Raw genomic sequence first — 16920 nt, forward strand, 5'->3', positions numbered from 1 at the left:
TTTAATTCTATTTTAGATTTAATGTTCTCAGTGGTCGAGGCTACCTGATTTCCGGGTGGTTGGCATGATCAAGACATTACTATATTAGGTGAAAGATGAGCCGGTTCCCATCCGTGCGTCCTTTGTGCATCATTCAAAGTATTGTACCAAGCCTGAAACATCATTGCTGCTCAATACACACTACTCTACCTTTATCCTACTATCAATGTTCAGGGAGCTTGGACATGGGCTCTTCTCAGACAAGTAAGTACCCCAATCGGAGCGCAATCCGGCATTTTACTCATTTGGATACACAGAGCCAACTCGATCATCAAGGCTTCTCCATAGCTGTAAGTGAGCACATCTCTGTCCGTGTAGACGGCAATCTGGAGCTGCATATAAACCCAGCACTCTATGACGGCCTGCACCAGCTGTTCTTTTAGCAAGGCATTTTTGAGGCTGGTAAAATTTTGAACTATATTTCCCAGCTTAGTCTTACTAGCCTCCTTGCTTGACGTTGAATTACAACGTCCTTGTTCAATACCTCCGCCATTCTGTCTTGTAACCGGGATCTCCGCTGCTTACAATGACTGAAAATGAAGCAACTGCAAATTCCTCAAGTAGTATCTGCTGCTAGAGGTATACTTTGCAGCTTGATTATTGCTAATATGGCCCTTGGAAGATATATTTGATTTGAGAGTGTTTATTGATGGACAGCAGGATGCTACACAGGTAGAGTATAGCCAGATCGAGATTGAGTATTATCAACAGATAGAGAGTTACGGAAGAAACAGCGTGAAAATCTTTTGGATGGAGCCCGAGTCCACTTAACGTAACTTTGCAAGAAGCTCGGTAAATATCAAATAGGCAAGCCAACCTAATCGAGCTGGGCTCTCTGATTTGTGTAGATGAGTTTCAAGACAAGATGATGAGGTAGAGGCAGAGGCCGGTTAAGAAAGGACAGCACGAGAACGCGCAGGCAGGTAAGCAATGAGGGATACGGTATATGGATCCTGCTCGATAGTGCTCCTACTGTGGCGGAAATCCAGTAAACCTAATAGGGAATGTGCTGCAATGGATAGATCGCATGCCTGGAACAGTAGAAAGCAAACCGGATTAACTGCAAGAAAATCCATACTAAGTCCTAAAGCTGAGAGATCTATTTTCTACCCCCCCCTGAGCCTTAGCCCTTGTAGTCATCTGGACAATAGGATAGTCCATCGACTGCTCAACAGATATTGGTAAATGCCAACGGCAGATCTGCGCAGTCCGGAAGATTAGCACTGCATAAGTTTGAATGAATTGGCCAACATAGGAAACAGAAATGCTTAAACAAATACCCGTAGGCCAAAACAAACGCAGCTGTGTGGTGTAGGTGCAGAGGAGTCTTGTTGATAGACAATTTCTCGCTATTGACCCTGGTCACCTCCAGAGCACCAGAATCTGTGAATTTACCACTAGGTGCTTGATTTTCATCCGCCTTTAGTAGTCGGTTGGCCTTGACTATCATTGACCGTTGTCTTGCCCGGTACGTGAGCTGCTTATATGAACAGACCCATCAATGGAACTTTACGGCAAACATTGCCTCTGCGTCCGTGCATTGTTAATATATAAATTCATACATGCCTGAACGAGATAGCAGGACTATATCAAGTACCCAATATGCGTAGAGGGGCAGAACCCACTAGGTAGCATGTCCGTGGAGAGATGACAGAAGCTAGACCAGGTTTTTGCAATCATATGCAAAGACCCTTGCTGCAAAGTCCCAAGTATATACGAGAAAACTTGCTAGTGGCCGAGCATCAGCTGAGTGATTGGGCAGTTCTATCTCCAACAATGATGCTTATCGCGCCAATATCACGCGAGTATGTCGTGATGCACTAGGGATAAAAAAGTACATTTATACCGCATTTCCACCACCAAACCATGTAGGAAGAACGGGGAGTTCCAACTGCCGGACTAATACGTCCTTAGCAAGATGGTGAATGAAAAATCAGCTCTCAAGGAGCCGTAGAGCAAAGCGACAGCAGTCTTCCCCCCTTCTTTCAGCCAGGATGTCCCGCCTCGCCGGTCATTCCGCTCCATCATCTGGGACACAGACACGCACTTTAAGACCCCCAAAGAGCGGCACCTTCTCCTAAAACTGGATATTGCAATGCTCAGCATTGGATGCCTGGGCTTCTTCATGAAATACCTCGACCATGGAAACCTCTCGAACGCGTACGTCTCAGGCATGCAAGAAGCCCTCTCCATGTTCGGCAACGAATATACCTATGCACAAACAATGTACACAATCGCATTTGCTATAATGCAGATCCCAAGTACACTGATCATCCAGCGTGTGCGGCGGAGTATCTGGCTCGCGGCCATGGAAATCTGCTGGGGCGCGTTCACGTTTGCGCAGGCCGGTCTGAAGTCGGTATCTGAGCTTTATGCGTTCCGATTCCTGGTTGGTCCTTCGAAAGTTCGTTTTTTTCCTCATTGCTTTACTTATTGGGGAGTTGGTATACAAAGACTGAGCTTGCAAAACGCGTTGCGCTGTTTCATCTGACGGCGCCCTGGGGGCGGCTTTTGGCGGGTATCTACAGGCCGCCGTCTACGAGAATCTGGATGCAGTCATGGGATTGAAGGGTGGATATGGCTTTATATTGTTTGTGGTTGCATGACTGTTCCGGTTGGAATAGCAACGTTGTTCATTCTTCCTGACACGCCGTATAACACCCGAGTTTGTTTTTGAACGAAAAGGAGAGGGATCTTGCTAAGGAGAGGGTAACGAGAGCGGGAAAGGCGCCGCCGGTGAGGGTTACGTTAGGCACAATCAAGAGGATTCTCGGAAGTTGGAAGTGGTATGCGTTTGTGCTTGGATATGTGGTCAGTACTCATTCCTATTGCCATGGGCTCAAGGGGTGTTGCTGATGATTGGCTTAGGTATACGGGCTGCTGCCAAATGGTATCTTGGCCTTCTGGCCAGCAAGTCTTGCACTGAAGGAGTTCGCCTTCCTGATAATTGGAGTCCAGCTCATGACAGCAGTATTGTAAGGTATCCAACCGCTTTCAGTGAATTGTCTTTAACATGCGCAGCTATTCTTGGGCCAACGAAGTCTGCGCCGACAACAATGAGCAGCGAGCGGTAGTGATCCGCAGTATGAATGGGTTCCATTATGCAGTCGCTGCATGGCTGCCTATTGTCATCTTTCCGTAGACCATCGCGCCGTCCTTACGTGAGTGTCTAGTCATTTATAGCATCCATATATGTTCTAATGTACACAGACTACGGCTTTCCGGCTACATTCGGGTTGGTTAGTGCGGCAATAATCAGTGTTATTGCCATCCGCCTGTTTATATGGCGGGATGAGCGAAGGGCGCAGCGGAACGCAGCTAGAGAGGAACCGGCCGTCTAGATTTCCTGGACTTTGGTACGGTAGGGGAACGGTGCCTATTTGTCGACGCTTGCCTGCTTGTTGCACGCGAAGCTTGTCAAGCATGAACTCAGCTCTTGTGTGGATGAATTGTTCCCTACAATGCTCTATATGGAATATCAGTATGCTGATACCTAATCCGGCAGTTCCAATTGTTGTACATGTACGACATGCCTACACCGGCGCGGCATTCCTAATCCTTCACCGGATGTTCGTCCTTCCGGTTTACTGAGACCACTTATCCTGAAACTTTTACTGCGAATCAGGCAGTTCATGCCAGAATAGCGCGGCAGACATATAACGTCACAGAAGTCTGATTCTGTGATGATTAACCGCTAAATAGAGAGCAAGCTATAAGAACAAGGGAGCCGCCACTGCGCAGACTGTCGTATAGTCCCGCATTATAGCCATGTAACAGGGGACAAAGCAATCTAGATAGCTTCAAATTCTAATCCTTAACGATATCAGCTATCCCGATTTACCCATTTCCCCATCAAGTCACTCATACCAATCACTGCTCCAATGAGTGGAAAAAAGCTCCGGGTCAAGTGCATCCACCCCCACTTGAGGACAAGTTGTCTCACCTCCTTCAGTTCCACCACCTCTGATCCTCCACTTGCGGACGCGTATTCAAAGAGTATTGTATTCGTGGGAATCATAAACAGCAGTGTAAAGGCGGACATCAAAATCGTCACAATCCCTGCCGTGAGCAACGTTCCCCAGCGTTTCCCTTCTGACCGTCGCTGCCATGCACATAGGGTATAAAAGGTTAACGTGAGCACGGCCATTGATGGATGACCGCGGTGGCCGTAGTGAAACATCCGGATCCATTGGCTGAGGAGGTAAGTAGGCTGCGTTATCGTGTCGAGCCACACGGGGATGGAGAGCAGGGTTATGGTCATCATTGAGCCTAGGTTCGAGGGTTAGTGATCGAGATTCAATCTGGCAGACGTCTGTCGGAGCATTTAGCCACGTACCGGAGAGCATTGAGCCTGTGATGATGGCCGTAGCCTGGAGGCCGTCGGTGAATGAGTACTTAGCAGCCATGGAGTACAGACGTGTTTTTGGGTGCGTCCGATATAGCTCTCTGGCGTTCTTAGACAGGGTTCGGCAAAATCCAGTGAACAACTCAGCAGTCCTAGGGAATATATAAAAGCACAGAGGCCAGAGATTTCACATAAGGTCGCGCTAAATTGCCCGATGCTCTCCGACGACTCTGCAGCACCTGCACCACCACGAGGAAAATAAACCGGGAGCGGATGATTATAGGTCAGTGAGTCTGCCGGGTCTACCGTGATGTACATGTCAGGTCTGTTGTATCCAGCACTCCTACCACATCGAGAGACAAATTATCGGCGCTTTTGAATATCGATATGATATACTCAGAATGCTAGAGCTTTCCAGATGTATACCTGCTCTCTCACTTCCAAAGATTGCGATAGTTACCCAGCAAAACTCCCCGATTGTCTTAGATGCTCTGGGCTTTGAGAAGAGTGCAGCTCTTCTCCAGCATCGCGAATCACTCACATCTAGCTTCTATGCAAGAATTGCAAGATTTCTTTCAGTTGAGGTGTCCTTTGCTCATGAGACTTCTGCTGTCCAACCCTTTAAGGTAAATGCGGCATCCGAATATTACTTTCTACTAGATATTGTAAACATTGGCCCACCCTACAGAGACTGGTAAGTAGATTCCTAGGTACAGAGGTACTATTGCTGATCCAGGGTACTATTCAATATCTGGTAGGCACTTCCTGCAACGACATCCTAATCTTTCCATTAAGCCCGGATCTCCCCGGATCACCATTCGCCAAAGTCCACCCTCGGAGCAGCGATCGCCGACAAAAGCCCGGCCGTATCCCTATCGGACACTCTGGAGTGCTCGGAAGGTACTGGGCACTGTGCTCAGGGATCGGGAAGCTGTACTATCCGAGCATTGGTTAAAGCTGCCATTTTATGTTCCACAGCGTTGCGAGGCCGGGACCGGATTGACCCGGTGCCCCTACGTGAAGAAAGACTGGCTTGTCGGTACTGGTAGTAATATTGCTTATTGGCTCGTCGCCTAAGTGTATGGGCTCGACAGGTCTGTTTTGTTCTCTTGTTGAGTCCACCTGGCAATCAGGAACTAGAGTTGAGCATTCTATCCGGCTAATTCCCTGGTAGCCGGAACCGGGCTACTCAACCAAACCCCACGAATGGTGCAATATTATAGCAATGGCTTTATGAATTATCTTTCAATGTAATTATGTGTTGAACCTTCTGGTGTGGTAAGGTTACGCCCTCGGGTCCCACGTCTCGTCGACTTCCTCGAACAACCACGTTCTCTTGCCTGCAGCCGCCAGTACATCTTCGAGACTCACAAGCTTAAAGCTAGCCAGCTCCGCCGTTTCACCTGTAGATAGCTGATTCGCATCATCGTGAACAACAAGCAACCCCCTCGGAAAGTCGTCGTTCAATCCTGTCGACACCCCAGTAACTCCATCTGTATTGGTGACCCCATCAACGCTCCCATCGCCAGATTCCCCAATCGTAAAAGTTAACACATGGTCATGCGGTTCCGCCCGTCTATAGACGGAGTACGCACTCACCCCCTGACACGAGACGATGATAAGACCCTGTTCAGGGGTTTGCCCCGGCAGTAGCGTGACGCCCTCTACGTCCGCGTAGATAGTCCCATCACCCACCTTGGCGATAAGGGTTCCGTTTGGAGACCCCGTTGGCTCTGCCTCGTACCTCCATAGTCCCAATGGCTCCTCTCCAAGGAAGATGTAGCCGTTTTCTTCGTCAGCAACGCATCCCTCCGGTTGGCCGCCTGAACCGCCGGTGAACTTGCGGACAAGGGTTGTGGCGAGAGTTCCGTTAGGCGAGGAAGTCAGTTCGTATTGGAGATAGAGACCAGACTTTTCGTTGACAAAGAGGTATTGTTTTCCGTTGGAAGGCGAGCGGTAACTGCACGAGCCGTAAACCGTGTAGTCTTCCGGTGTTGGCTGTCTTCCACCCGGGATAGAAGTAAGAAGGCCGTCCGGTGTAATTTCGAACAGGCTGTATAAGTTTATAAGCGATGACCTTCATAGAGGCCTACGGTGGCCACTTACCAGAGTGTATCGTCCTCCCGACAAGCGGCATATGCAAGATCGATCGTCCGCCGCCCGGCCTGGAAGCCATATATAATATCGACGTTATTCGGTTCACCAGCGGCCACCGTCTGAAGCAGATTTCCCTTCAGGTCAAATACCGCCAGTCCGGCCCCGATCTCCGATTTTGTGGTCGTGATAATTGTTGATCGGTTAAGGTTCGCTGGAGAAATCCAGATAGCAGGGTCGTCGCCGTCGCCGCCGTTTGCATCGGTCTCGTACTTGGCCTCAACCCCAATCCAGGAACACTCTGGTCCTGCCCAATGGCTACGGCATTTACATTCGTTGGGACCTAAACAGGTCCCGTGTCTGGAACAGTTGTTGTGGCATGTTATCTCTGTACAATCAGAGCCCGTCCAACCGGCAAAACAGGAGAGAGTGTTGTTTGCGCTCGGGAAGCCGTTTTGCTTTGGGCCAGACTGCCCAGAGCTCCTCCTGGGCGTATATGACGTATTTGGCTGCAGTTTTAGGGAAGTAAAAGCCGGCTCGAGCGAGGCGACACCGAAGGCGTTGCCAGAATCACTCTCAATAGCGAAGCCCAACAGTCCGTACGGATATTGGGACGAGTTAGATTGGTAGATTGAAGTTCCAGCGATTTCGAGGTCTTCCACACCTGTCACAGCCAAGGAGCCCACTTGCTCTAGCTCTGGGGTATAGACCTCAACCTTGTCTGACTGAGTCACAAACAGGTACTGGGTCGCGGCAGACACGTAAACGGCGAGCCCTGAAATCTCGTCGCTGACCTGCCCCAGTGTTTGGATATCCGGAGCTGTAGTAGATTCCGCAGCTGCAAAGGAATAAATCGTTTTGTCCTCGGCAGCAAAGTATACAACGTTATCTTCCGGCGAGACAGCACAAGAACTTGGTTCGACTGGGAGCGGGAAAGTTTGGACCTGCCAGGGAAATGAGCAGACGTACATGTATGTGCATCTCAATCACAGGACCAACCTCCAGAACCTCGACTTTTGACCCCTTCTCTCGCACCAGAAACTGGATGCCCTGCTTCTTTCCCAAGAGATAAAAATACTTGCCTCCGCTAGAACTAGTCCAGGTGCACAGACATGACCAATCTCCGAGTGCCTTCTTCCGCGTTGAAGGAATCTCACCCAAACCATTGACATCAAACACGCGAATAATAGAGTCTGGTGCTGCAATGGAGACGACAAGGTCGCGGTGCCCGACATCGTACAAGAGGCCAGCTACCTTGGTACGACCGGGCTTGACTCGGGCCGTCTCGTTCAAGTTTTGCAGGCTGAAGCTGCGGATCCCGCCCGTTGCTGCACTTCCATCATTGCCAATCAAGAAGGACCTGCTTCTGGCGGTCCCGTAGTAGAAGGCAGTTTGGTCAGATTCTACTTCGGTACTCAACGAGGAGACCGCAAGGTTTCCTGTTAAAGGGGAGGCAATGCTACCCGCAGCGGAGACGAGCAGGACTCCAAGGGCATAGGGTAAATGCATTTTGTCAGAAAGAACTCAAACCACTGATCCAAATTCCAAACGACTTTTGCTCGACAATTTTATATGGGTATTCATGCCAAGAAGTCATGTTGCAGCCAAGATAGCCAAGAAATGGCTTCGGTTCGGCAGCATCTCGTGCTCAAGGCTTGTCTTTCAATTGGGCTTCAGTCAGGCGTCATCTATCTCTAGCGCATGCAGGTAATATAGATTGAAGTAGCTCGCTGCAGGGGTGGCGTTCTACTGTGAGGAAATGCTGAAGGGCGTCGAATCCCATGTGACTGGATCTCTATCCAGTAGCTCCTTATTACATAGCAGGTGTCGCAGCCCACATGTTTCATTGGATCGCCTGCTGTCATGCTATCAGATCTCAAGCGAAGCCGATTGACCAATGCGGCTTGGCTTTGGATGAAGATCGCCGTATCGTTGCAGCGTTCAAGTACATCCCGATAGAAAGCGTTTGCTACCAGCCTGAATATCCACGCAAATAGCTTCGCGCCTCTTCAAATCCCGCACTCCTCCGACGGTTGCCGCGTTGACCAAGACTGTTGCTCGGCCATCTGCAGTCCAATCGAAAAAAAGCCTCAGTATCCAACAGTAGAAGAGCACGCAAAGGTTCCACCATCTCGACTCCCCATCCATGATGGCCTCATATGCCCGCTGACACAGGTCCCAGCATACCACCTCCTTCCCGTAGCCCCCGTGAATATGCCCAAAAACATGAAGCAGAGGTCGTGACTCCATCTCCCACAGCGCCTGGCGAAGTACCCGGCAGCCAAGATGCCCAAGGTCAAGATGCGCCTTTGGCGGACCATGCGTCACCAGGAGATCGGTATCCTTAGGTATCTCTTCCCATGTTGTAGTATCTGTTCGAGGGTACTGAAAAGCCCCGTTGCCGTGTTTGGGAGTATACGGTGATCCGAAAACTTTCAGTTGGTGCCCAGCACCGAGATCCAGGATAGCTGATGTATTTTCGAGATAGATGAGCGATTTCCAATCCATGGTAACTCTTTCATTCCCATGATGGCTATGGTAATTACGGTCAAGGAAGGTTTCGTGGTTGCCTGCGATCACGATCTTGTATCGGTGCGGTTGTGAGTCAAGCCAGTAAATCTGCTTCTCGAGCTCTTCTTTCGTCCCTGACTCTGTAAGATCGCCAGCATGGATGAGGATATCGCCATCTGGGAGATTGGGCTTTGTGTTGTGCGTGTCGGATACACAGACCACGCGAACTAGGTTGTCGGTCGTCTTCTTCCGTAGAGCAGTCGAGCCCTGGCCGTAAACATATTGCGCGACAGATTCAATGGGTGACCTGCAGAAGCGGGACCAAAAGCTGTCTTGCTCCGAGCGTTGTAGCAGGGCATCCAAACTAGACATTTGCAAATCAGTGTATTGTTATTTAATAGTAAAAAAAAGGAGATCATAGTCCTGGAGGCTGCAGGCAGAAGGAAAGGACACATGACAGAGGCGGTGACAGAGCCGCAACTTAAGCCGCGAATCATCGCTCCTTCCTGGCAGATTGTCCTGCGTTTATAGGCAACAACAGGACTCCCAATTAAGACTTGAATGTCTAACTGCCCCCCCCCCCCCCCCCCGAGTTTCCACGTAGTTTGCAAGGGAATACTTCGCAAACTTGTTATTTGTTGACTTACACCGTTCTGCCTTGTTTTTTTCCTTCCTTCTTTCTTTCTTTTTTCTAAAAAAAAGACAATGAATATATGTATCTGTAATTTTGACCCCATATATCCACTAAGTATATTACCCGTCAACTAGGTTTTGTCGTCTTAACGCAACCATGAAGCATGGAAGCCAGTCGTTGCGGCCAGATGGGTTTTGTATAGAAGCTGAGGTAATGGTAATAATGTAATTGAGTGAGAGTAAGTGACTGAAGCATTACAAGTAAATGAGATTTGCGAGCCTATTATAACCAGAAACAATATTTACTTTACACTATTCTTATATATATTACTGATTATTCCATAAGCACCTCTTGATGTTGAGTAATATCTTCGATCTTCGTTCACTTATGCTTCTCCTTTCCGCTTCATATCTCCTTTGCATAACCTCTTATTCAGCGTTTTTGAGGCAGCATTACAATATTTCAGACATAGCTATCTTTCGACAGCCCTTCCCTGAGGTAAGCCTCTGAAAATACTACAAACTATATATTTCAAGCACTACATTCATCCATTATACGCTATCGTGAAACCTAAAGAATCCAATACGTACCCGTCTCCTAGTACCACCCTGCAGCGCCATGTTTCATCATTATATTTAGTTCCTATGGGACGCTATAAAGACGCTTTAAGAATATGGAAACCGATACCTTGCGGGGACACGGCCTTGATATCATTGGATAGTCCTCCTTGGCCATAGCCTAGAACAAGTACGGTAAAACTACGCTAGCAGAAGAAGATACCCACACTGACGCTAACTATACCGGTTAGAAGAACTCGTTTCTCTACTGCAGTACCCCAGGTCACAAGTGGCATAAATGCCTGGACTAGAACTCTCATATCATTTGACACGGAAACAGCTTCCATCGACACAACCCTACATGGCTCAACGTCATTTCAATTCCAGTCTCAGCGCGTCATACTGCACATAGAGCGAATTTGGTAACAGCGCCGTCTCCACACTCGTCGCATTAAACGGTAAACTGAGCACAAACTCATTGCGCCCTTTCCTCAATTTCCCGGCGTCAAACACGAACTTATGTTCGGTATTTTGGCACTGTACTCCGCTGCGCACGCCGCAGGAACCGCTCCGCCAGTATGGAATCTCCCACGTATCTTCATAGATTCCATTAACGTTCACCGTCCAGGGGAGATTATTGTATTTTGCCGGGTCTGGATTCCACTTCGAGTTCCCGTTCGCGTTGCGTGTACCAGCGAGCTGCACTGTGAATGTTGCTGTCTTCGTGTTGCGGAGCTGGGACGCTGTCAGATCAAACGTGATGGTCCAGTTGTTGACGTTCTGGTAGTACGGTTCGTTGCGGAGGTGGTTGCCCTGAGACGGGAAGAAAGACCAGTGGATGTAGTTTAAATCCTTAGCTGGATCGCTCTTGCCGACGTGATAGTTCACGCCTTCAGGGAAATCGGAAGGGTAATCATATTTACCCCAGTAGATACGGTATTGCTCTGGCTGCAGGGGCTTGGAAGTATCTGGTGCATAGCCGTGAAGGAACTCGCCGGATGATTTATCGGGGACACCAATGCGCCAGATCTCCTTGCCAGCGGTCTCTTCTTTCCAGGTGAATGTGTGCGCGTTGGACCCGATTACCTTGACGTTGTCTTTTATGAACCACCCGAAAATCTCGTCTGCGTAAATAGTCACGCGGTAAGTTCCCTTTACGACACGCGGGATTGTGAAGGCACCGGACCCGTCAATCTCAGCCCAGTACTGCAGAGAATCCTTCTTGAAGACGTTCAATTGAAAGTCCTGCTCATTCTCGGACAGGACGATGATCGGCTTCTTCGCGCCCTTAGGCAGGTTCACCTTGCCCCGGAAAGTCGTCCGTCCGGTACTCGGTACATAGTTTGGAATATGCTTTGCGATGCTGTCATAGAACTCAGCATTCCACTCGGGACTCGCATATTGCGCTGCGTCAGCCCGGAGTTCTTCCAGGGTTGTACCTGGCCCTCCGCTGTTGAAATGATAATACTGCGGACCGAACGTGCGGTCGAACCCATGCGTTAGATTCGGATTTGGTGCGCCGTAGTGACCGGAAACAATGTAGTTGTAGACGATCCCGTCAACAACTAGATCTGCATGAAGGGGACCGCCGTAGTATGTCTCCCGCGTGTTATGCACTAACCAGGCACCATACGTATTCCCATCCCCGCTGGTCGACCCGTTAGAGAAGTGGCCGTGCACATCGTGATCGCGCCAGCTCTCGGTAAGGGTATATTTGGTGAAGTAGTCCGAGTACTGCGACACGTAAGGGTCGTCAGTTGTATCGCCAAGGTAAGTTGTTGCGTCCTGGACGGTGATCTTCTCTGTGCTAGATAGCGGCATAGGGCCGTAGTTCCCTTCGCTGCCAGAAAAATGTGTCCAGAGATTTGTATTCGGTCTGAACAGCGTCCGGAGCTCGCCGAGGCCGCGGAGGAAATAATCACTCTCGTTATAGTATGTTACTCGTGAGAAGGCATGCAGACCTGTTTCTTCACCGCGGAGGAATAGATATTGAGATAGTGTCTGGTTAGTTGTCTCGTAGGTGTCGGTCATTATCACTCCCACGTAGGGTGTTCCGGTTGAGTCTGTGCCGTTCACCAGCGCTGGTTCGGCACCGGGGGTCCAGAAGCCCTCGGGTGTGCAGGAGCAGTCGAGATAGGGACCTTTTCCGCTGTTGCCACTGAGGGGGCCGAGAAGGTCTTGCCCGTCGAGATTTGCATCGACAACATGGCCGTTGGATTTTGCAACGGCGACTGAGAAGCGGGAGTTGGAGATGGTATAGTGGGTTGAATTTGAGGTGGTCGTTAGGGCTGCGGCCGAGTAGGTTGCCAGTCCAAGGAAGACAAATGTCTTCCTGAGGGTTGACGCAAACATTCTTTTGTCCAATTGACTCCGACACGTAAGGCTACTCCTTCATTCTTGGTGCTTGGGGTAGTTTGTGGCCAATATAAGGAAATGGGGTGCATGGAGCGTACTCGGCACCCATGCTAGAATAGCCCGAGGTCAGGCAATCTTACTTAGCCATAGATGAAATCAATTTACAATCATGCGGGGTATATCCTGGGGTAATCGAAGTCCACATTAGCCGATACCTCACAGATCCTCTACCTGCACGTAATCTGCAAGCCCGAAGTCCGTAGTGTGCGGTCATTGGTGGAACACCGGCCATACTTGTTCCTCCCCCCAGAGATATACCAAGCTGATTGGCGAGTATCTCGGTTGTGACTTGGCCTCGGTGTTTACTTGTCCGAGATGTGCGGGATTTGCCGTGCCCATCAATCACTACAGGGAACATTTGTTTGAGGACCCTTTGTGAATTCGGAGCCCTTAAAATCTGGGAGCCCCAGCTATTAAGAACTCGTGACGCGGTCTGCCTTAAACTCACCTTGACCCTTCCACCAACCAAGCAAGAAAATACATGTGCCTAGTGATAGAGTAATACAGTATTAAAATTAGAGCACGTTAAGTAAATTCAGTTAACTCGGGCAAGACTTATGTAGGTATCTGAAAAGGTTGGTGCGGTCCTTGGCAAGAAAGGGATCCAAAGGGGTAGCTCCATAAGTCGCTTGATGCTCACCGAGTGTTTGACAAGATGCAAGCCGGTGAAGGGGAAAAAAAAGCATTTGACAGATTGAGCAATTTGGAGGCTAGAATAAAGATATAGGGATTGCAAAGTGAAACGGTTTCCTGACATCTTCAGAATGTTAAAGAGGTACGAGGGCATTGTTTGCTTTTTATAGTTGGTCTTCTAGCTCTGTAGACAATCAAGGAAATTAAATGATACCACCAATGTAGCTAGTTGCTCTGACTGCCGAATCAAGGCCTAATCCTTCAAGGCTCTAATGCTGACGATACCTCGACGGCCGGATCAATATCTAGACCCAGTAACGGAAAATCGCGGTGTTAGAAAAGTATCCCAATATCATTACGTGCTCTTCTTGATTCTATGACCTGATTGGCCGGATACCAGCCAAAAAAAAAGGGGGAGAGACTGACCGGCAACAACCCCTGTTAGTGAGGCGTGTTGCCCGGGGCAGGGCTGTGGCTCGAGTCCGAGCACAAAGTACTTCGAACAGAGGCAGACCGTGTGCAGTAGAGGGGCTGGGCTGACTAGCACAAAAAAGCAGAGTTTTCATCACCGGGAATTGGCTCGAAATACTATTCGTATAATTTCCCATGCCATCTGCAGCCTCTGAACAGCGTGTGTCATCTAATCTATAAATTTACACAACAAGAAGAAATTTTAGCCTTCACTACTTCCTACATCTTACTCAGTATTGCACCAACGGCGAAAATGAGCACGATGGGAAAGAGCTCGCGAGAGACATGGACTTCAGAGGAAGACGAGCGACTCGTGAGTCTGAGATACCAGTATTGGCAGCTTACATGGAGTGAATTCACGCAGGTATGCACATGCCTGAAGCTCGAAGGTTATTCTGCACGCGGGCACTCACTCGACGCATCTTTATTCAGCGATTCTTTCTGAACGAAGCCGTGCTACCCTAACTTGGAGATGAGGCATGCTGACGAAGGACGAAGAACAGCCGCCGTTTCTGACTGACCATTCAGCCAGGCAGAGGTGGAGGGGCCCACGCCCACGGCAAGGTTGCAGGGGCGGGTTGAGGCTCGCTTCGCGACAATCGGCCATGGGCTACCGACCCGGGCAGGTGAACGATACGACAGGGGATGATGACGACTGTAACTGGAACAGCAGCGAGAGCATGAGGGTGAACTGGCGGCAGGAAAGACTGAAAACGGCAGGAACGCTGCCATGCTTGACGAGGTGTCCGTGGCATCCGCAGCATCAATAGCCGCAGTAATCACCCTCACCTTATCCACTAGCTATAAGATTGAACACTACTGATCGCTTCTCTAACTAATTTAGGTACCTCAGGCACAGCCCGGACAGCTGCAACGACACATAGAGCAGGAGACTGTAGTGCCGGCAACATCGGCAGGACCACGCCAGTCTGTTGAGAAAATCGGAGTATCATCCACCATGTCGCCAGGACGGAAAGGCACCGACGTTACGCACCATGTTAGTCCCAGCGTATCATTTCTGTCTGAGATGGTTCCAGGACCCTCATATGCACAAACCAGTCCGCCTGTCACAGCTGGGAGGGTGAACTGGCAGATAGAAGGCCAGCCTGCGCCAGACCCAGACCATGCAATGCAAGGACAAGCCACCTCATCCGGCCTGTTCACTGGCTCTCCAAGAACTGTCATTGCAGTAGAAGCAGCCGCAGGTACGCTGGAACTAGTGACACGCTCGCCTGATCAACATTGGCTGCCCCCCAAATGCCCCGACTATCCCAAGTTGCCAAACAGCAAGAGACAATGAGTTACGGTTGAAAACCTCGCGGCTGAAAATTGAGTTGCGCGACCTCAGAACTGCTTATAATAAAGTTGTTGGCGAGCTGGACCAATTCAGGGATGATTGCGGGATTGTGAGCAAAGGAATGCTGGATCTGTTTGCCCAGTGGGCAAGGCAATAAGCATGTACTACAGACACCAATAACTCGCTGGGATGCCTTATAATATAACTCGGGGTAGACGATGCTGGATTGAAAATATTGGCAAAGGGGCCATGTAGAGTTCAAAACGAAAATGCCATGTATACTGAAGGGGAGTAATATATTCTTGATATGCAGTAGGTAGAGGGAAGTTGCTACTACTAGACCAAATGCACTGCAATGTGAAACAAAAAGATACACCCGCATGTGGTCTGAAGCGATGTTGATGCCGAAACTAGAGAGTACCAAAGCAAAGCTAGAGAATGCAGTATAACATTATATTTCGACTCCAAAACAAACTCAGTTGGGGGACTATACTGGAAGTGGTGGTCGTTTCCACCGTCCCCCGTCAGGGTAATATTTCAGAGTATTCTTCGGGCCTCAACTCTTGCCCCCGATCTTCAGTCTTAATCCTAATATTAAGATAGAAGGGTTAACGGCAGAGAGCCAATCTCAAAGCAGACTGGATAGTGTTCTCCTTAAACTATACGGTCGACAGCCGAAATATTAGAAAGTAGAGCGCTGGAAACGCCTCGCGATAGTCTGTAGCGTCTACACCAGAAGCTAGCAGCACCTTTTGAGCGGTCACACCGCTTCTCTTTCGCCTTTTCGCTTCCATCGCCCTAGCCAATACCAAAGCACAGGGGCTGAGCAAGCTATCGGCGTAGATTTGAGTCAGCGTCAGCCAGTGAAAATCAGTCCCTGCGATCAGCGTCTCAAAGAGCTTTGATGGTATATCTACCTTAGTTCCTTTCACGGCTCTAAAGGCTCGTCGTTCCTACCAGTTCCCTGCATCCCTGAATGCAACTGGTCCAAAACGGAGACGGATTGACCAGCGGCGCTTGTGCGTAGACGCGGCTTTCAATGAAAGCCGAACTCTCCTTCTAATCTCGGACCATAGGCAGTCGGCAATGGACGAGAAGAAGGTCTAGAGCGGTATACGACATTATTACTCGTTGCCAGTAACAGGGTTCTTTGCCTTCCGACTGGCCCAGCTGTTGAGCCCTGTGAAACTGGGCGTTTCCCGTGACGAGGAACGGATTTGGGCTCTTATTCAGGAAAAGAATTTGTTATATGTACCTACTCAGGACAAATGAGACTGGCGTTCGACCGCGAGGGCAGATGTTCATGTACTGTACATACGTGAAATATAAAATATACACGATTGTCCGCTTAGGCGCTAGTCCTATGGCTGGCTTGTGCGCACTATTGTATGCTCAGTCATTGACGAAACTGGGATTGACAGGAGCCACTCCTCATCGGTTTACTCGTCCCCTCATAACAGAGGGGCGTTGGGCTTTTGGCCACGAGGTGAGCGGCAATCAGACATACTTGGAGAAAGGAAGAGATAAACGTAGACCTGTTCGGCATTCCATCAATTGACGCGGTCTACAACTTGGTTTACTTCGACCCGGCTGAGAAGGCTGGAGTAGGCTACGGAACATTGACAGACGAGTATAACTTCCTGCTTGTGGACCACGTGTTCAAAGGTACACGGTAAAACAAAGACAGAAAAGAAAAATGCTTACTTGAATTCAATTCCAGTTGTTATGTCATTTTATTTTATTTTATTGATTTTTCCATTGATGGATCTCTATATTTTTATTTCTACAGTTACAGACGGCAGCGCATTTCTAGCTCCAAGTGCCCAAAAGCACATTTCTGCACTGGGCCGCCACAAATCTCTGCGTGTTAAGGGGCGAATAATAAGCCCTCAAGGCAAGCCGCAATGTAAATGATACTGTCCGG

General features: G+C 49.3%; 4 protein-coding genes and 1 pseudogene across 5 annotated transcripts, besides 1 other annotated feature; 3 read left to right on the forward strand and 2 right to left on the reverse strand.

The window, feature by feature from the left end:
• Positions 1–16920: part of a sequence feature (contig 1.67 618..254221(-1)) that runs on past both edges of the window.
• ANIA_04142 lies at positions 1816–3630 on the forward strand (annotated as a pseudogene). The gene has a single exon. A coding segment is annotated over exon 1 (1815 nt).
• Positions 4695–5339, forward strand: ANIA_04141 (uncharacterized protein; the record flags this gene model as incomplete). Its single annotated transcript, XM_656653.1, has 4 exons — positions 4695–4707; positions 4841–5010; positions 5073–5078; positions 5121–5339. 4 exons carry the CDS (start codon positions 4695–4697, stop codon positions 5337–5339), a joined length of 408 nt encoding a protein of 135 aa, XP_661745.1.
• Positions 5669–7987, reverse strand: ANIA_04140 (uncharacterized protein; the record flags this gene model as incomplete). The annotated part of the gene is made up of 3 exons (XM_656652.1): positions 5669–6437; positions 6491–7422; positions 7478–7987. 3 exons carry the CDS (start codon positions 7985–7987, stop codon positions 5669–5671), a joined length of 2211 nt encoding a protein of 736 aa, XP_661744.1.
• ANIA_04139 (uncharacterized protein) lies at positions 8420–12532 on the reverse strand (the record flags this gene model as incomplete). The annotated part of the gene is made up of 6 exons (XM_656651.1): positions 8420–9353; positions 9637–9680; positions 10214–10231; positions 10311–10361; positions 10408–10537; positions 10584–12532. The coding sequence occupies 6 exons, from the start codon at positions 12530–12532 to the stop codon at positions 8420–8422; spliced, it is 3126 nt and encodes a 1041-aa protein (XP_661743.1).
• On the forward strand, positions 13953–14999 carry ANIA_04138 (uncharacterized protein; the record flags this gene model as incomplete). Its single annotated transcript, XM_656650.1, has 3 exons — positions 13953–14063; positions 14370–14474; positions 14544–14999. The coding sequence occupies 3 exons, from the start codon at positions 13953–13955 to the stop codon at positions 14997–14999; spliced, it is 672 nt and encodes a 223-aa protein (XP_661742.1).

Source organism: Aspergillus nidulans, chromosome II, assembly GCF_000011425.1.
Source record: "Aspergillus nidulans FGSC A4 chromosome II".
In the NCBI taxonomy this organism is placed as follows: Eukaryota; Fungi; Ascomycota; class Eurotiomycetes; order Eurotiales; family Aspergillaceae; genus Aspergillus; species Aspergillus nidulans.